The sequence below is a fragment of the Trachemys scripta genome, chromosome 4 (genome assembly GCF_013100865.1).
Source record: "Trachemys scripta elegans isolate TJP31775 chromosome 4, CAS_Tse_1.0, whole genome shotgun sequence".
NCBI classification, from domain to species: domain Eukaryota; kingdom Metazoa; phylum Chordata; order Testudines; family Emydidae; genus Trachemys; species Trachemys scripta.
Window position 1 is genome coordinate 140,244,714 of NC_048301.1, and position 4,208 is coordinate 140,248,921.

Genomic DNA, 4,208 nt, shown 5'->3' on the forward strand with positions numbered 1-4,208 from the left:
CACCCCCTCTATCTATCTATCTATCCCCATCCACCCCATCTATCTATCCATCTATCTCCTCACTGCTTTTAATAATATTCTCATATTGATATATACCCATTTATCTAGCTGGCTTTCCCATTGATATGAAGTTCGCTAAATACTTTGTCTCACTAAGACAGTTTTCCATTCATGTTCATATTTCCTCATTTACATGATTGTTTTTGCATTAATATTCATATTTATGGTTATTAGTTATTAATATTCATGTCAATGAGACAACGACTATAAATGAGAAGACAGTCACATGACTGAACAGTTGTGTCGGTGAGAACACGGATTTCGCAAACTACCGGTGTCAGCGGCTGTATATTGCTATACATGATATTATGATTCTCATTAACATTAACAGCTGTTTAATGAGATTTGCTTATTGTTACTAATGAGTGCCGAGTGGCTATTAATATAGTCCCTTCTCTAAAATCGGTTTCCTGGTTATATTGATGGTAATATCTTCTCATTTGTTATTCATTGTTTTGCTTGATTATGTATCATTTTCTAATTCATGGTAGACTTTTCTCATTGATCATGTTAGTTATCGGTCAGTATTAATTATGCACCTTCTGGTTTCTTCCCACTTCCCTCTTCGGGGTTGGCCACGTTTGTAGCTTTCTTCCAACGCTCGCGGCCGTTCGCCCTGTTATGCCAGTCAGTCTCTCTAGGGTCCAGCAACGTCCGGTCCACGTGACGAATCTTTGGCTTCATGCTCCGTCCTCTTCCATCCGTGATCATTGCGAGGGCCCATGTGTCTCTCCGGTCTCCGCTGGACACGTCCGTACTGACCTCAGCCCCTCGGCTCATCTTGCATTGGGGCGGCCAATCGCCACCTCATTTCATTCCCTGTCACGGAGCGTGCGGCCGTTTGACCATCTGGAGAACGTCGTCACCATGGCGGAGAGCAGATGCCCGAGTGTCACCGGCTTTCCCCGTGGCTAGGAATAGCTCAGTGAGACTTTTCGTGCTGGAGAGACGCTCTCCATTCCTGTTCGCTTGTGGCGATGAATATACTTTTCTTCCTCCTCCTCCTCCTTCTTCATCTCCATCACTGGCGGTTTGCATCCCCGGTCGCCCATTCTGCACCATCCTCTGCTCATCTCTTTGTGGAGGACTTGTCTTTTAGATCCACCCGAGGGAACCACCTCGTCCAGCCACGACCTTTTTCCACCCCATGTTCTTGTGCCGTCGACTTCCCCTCCAGCGCCAGAAATCTGCGTCGCCTGCCCAACCCCCTACAGCAAATCGGTTTTGCCCTGCAAGGTCTTCCCTCCCTTTTCCTAGAGGGTCTCCGACAACCCCCTGCCAAGTGCCCATCACCTCCAATGTGATAGCCTCTGATTCTGATCTGACCGGCGTGTCTCCTTACGGGCCGGCTTTGCTCACGGCTCAGCGTTTCTCCTCCTTCCTCAGGGCGGTTTTCAGAGGTCGTCTGCACCCTGGATCTCTGCACATGAGTTTGCGGTGATGGCCCAGTCGTCAGGGGGCCGGGTGGGGGTTAGTGTGGTGAGGATTAGGTAACATAGACTAGTCATAGACTCATGGAATCATAGAAGATCAGGGTTGGAAGGGACCTCAGGAGGTATCTAGTCCAACGCCCTGCTCAAAGCAGGACCAACCCCAACTAAATCATCCCAGCCAGGGCTTTGTCAAGCCGGGCCTTAAAAACCTCTAAGGAAGGAGATTCCACCATCTCCCTAGGTAACCCATCCCAGTGCTTCACCACCCTCCTAGTGAAATAGTGTTTCCTAATATCCAACCTAGACCTCCCCCACTGCAACTTGAGACCATTACTCCTTGTTCTGTCATCTGCCACCACTGAGAACAGCCGAGCTCCATCCTCTTTGGAACCCCCCTTCAGGTAGTTGAAAGCAGCTATCAAATCCCGCCTCATTCTTCTCTTCTGCAGACTAAACAATCCCAGTTCCCTCAGCCTTTCCTCATAACTCATGTGCTCCAGACCCCTAATCATTTTTGTTGCCCTCCGTTGGACTCTTTCCAATTTTTCCACATCCTTCTTGTAGTGTGGGGCCCAAAACTGGACACAGTAATCCAGATGAGGCCTCACCAATGTCGAATAGAGGGGAATGATCACGTCCCTCGATCTGCTGGCAATGCCCCTACTTATACAGCCCAAAATGCCGTTAGCCTTCTTGGCAACAAGGGCACACTGTTGACTCATATCCAGCTTCTCGTCCACTGTGACCCCTAGGTCCTTTTCTGCAGAACTGCTACCTAGCCGCTCGGTCTCTAGTCTGTAGCAGTGCATGGGATTCTTCCGTCCTAAGTGCAGGACTCTGCACTTGTCCTTGTTGAACCTCATCAGATTTCTTTTGGCCCAATCCTCTAATTTGTCTAGGTCCCTGTGTATCCGATCCCTACCCTCCAGCGTATCTACCACTCCTCCCAGTTTAGTGCATCTGCAAACTTGCTGAGGGTGCAAGCCAGTAATGAAGTAGTCAGTAATGAATAATTATTTTGGCTAATTAATAGTCTGAATATTTCCCCTCATTAATATCCTATTTCCCATCATTAATCATTATTTTAGCTTATTCATATGCCGAAGGCGTCACCTCAGTCATAGTCATGTGGGCTCATTAGTGTTCGGCGGTCGTTCGTTAACGCTGGCCTGAGGGGGGTGAATTGGTGGGTTACTGGCAGCGGGGGTGGGGGACGGGCTAGGACGCCTGGGTCCCTTACGGCCCTCTCTCTGTCTCTCTTCTTCCACCCCTAGGAGGCCGTTGTGGTGGGGGCGGTGGGGGCCTATGACTGGGCGGGGGGGGCTGGAGGAGTGGTCGGGAGACCCCCCCCTCGCGGCCTTCATCAATGAGTCCTCCCTGGGGCAGGAGGCCAAGGACTCGTACCTGGGTGAGTGACCCCCCCGTCCCCCCATACCCCTCCCCCATCTATCTCCTCCCCCCAGCCCCCCCATGCTAACTCCCTCCCCCCACAGGCTATGCCATGGCCCTGGCCCGCCAGGGGGGCCGTTTCCTGTACGTGGCCGGAGCCCCCCGGTTTGGGCACGTCGGGCGTGTCGCAGTCTTCCAGCGCCGTGGGGGGCGGGTCGGAGACAGTGTCGAGGGGGAGCAGGTGAGAATCGAGTCCCACCCGCCCCCATCCATCTGTCCTCCCTACTTCCTTGTCTGTCTGTCCATCCACTTGTGCTCCTGCCTGTATGTCCGGCTGCCCCCCAGCTCCCGTCTGTCCGTCCGGCTGCCCCCCTGCTTCCCTGTCTGACTTTCCGGCTGCCTCCCCGCTCCCGTCTGTCCGTCCACCCCCCTCGTCCTTCTGTCTGTTCCTCTCCTCACACCTCTGTCCATCTGTCAATCCATAACCCTTTCCCCGACCCGTCTGTCCAGGCCCCCAGTGCCTCCCCCCCCCCCCCCCCCCCCGGCTCTGCCCCTAGCCCCTCCTCCGTCCGTCTGTCCTCCCCCCCTCCCCCCCCTCCCTGTCCAGCCCCTCAGCACCCTGCATCCGTCTCTGTCTCTCCCCCCAGGTGGGCGCCTCCTTTGGGGCCGAGCTCTGCACCCTGGACCTGGACGGCGACGGCGACACAGACCTGGTTCTGATCGGGGCCCCTGGCCACCAGAACCGCAGCCGGGGCGGCCTGGTCCGGGTCTGCGCCCTGCGGGATGGGGTGAGCCCGGGGGAGATGGGGGTGGGGCTTGGGGGCGAGCAGAGGGATTGGGAGGGGGATGGGTAGAGAGGAGGGGGTACCAGGCTGGGGGGCTCGGGGGAGGTGGGGGCCAGGCTGGGGGGAGATGGGGGTGGGGGTGGGGGTGGGGGGACCGGGCTGGGGGGAGCTGGGGGGAGAGGGGGCTGGGCTCTGATCTGGTCTCTCTCTGCCCTAGGGCTCCCTGAGCTGTGCCCAGACACTGTGGGGGTCCCCGGGGGATGGGCTGGGCCGGTTCGGGGCGGCGCTGGGGCCTCTGGGGGACGTGAACGGGGACGGCGCGGGAGACGTGGCCATCGGGGCCCCCATGGAGGATGAGGGCAGGGGGGCCCTTTACATCTTCCTGGCGGAGCCGGGGAGACTGGCCCTGAGAGACCCCCACAGCCAGGTGAGACCCCTGGGGGCAGCGGGTCGGGAGTGAGGGGCACTGGCAGAGCTGGGGGGGCAGGGCTGGGCTGGCAGGGGCTGCGGGTCGGGAGTGAGGGGCACCGGCAGAGCTGGG

The 4,208-nt window shown here is 56.5% G+C and overlaps 1 protein-coding gene across 1 annotated transcript in view; it reads left to right on the forward strand.

Moving 5' to 3' along the window:
- LOC117876242 (integrin alpha-X-like) overlaps positions 1 to 4,208 on the forward strand; it is a 17,059-nt gene that overhangs the window by 5,965 nt on the left and 6,886 nt on the right. The window contains exons 3-6 of the mRNA XM_034768196.1: positions 2,768 to 2,901; positions 2,987 to 3,123; positions 3,530 to 3,670; positions 3,885 to 4,094. Of these exons, the coding sequence (XP_034624087.1) occupies positions 2,799 to 2,901; positions 2,987 to 3,123; positions 3,530 to 3,670; positions 3,885 to 4,094 (591 nt within the window). The 5' untranslated portion in view covers positions 2,768 to 2,798. The remainder of the gene's footprint in view (positions 1 to 2,767; positions 2,902 to 2,986; positions 3,124 to 3,529; positions 3,671 to 3,884; positions 4,095 to 4,208) is intronic.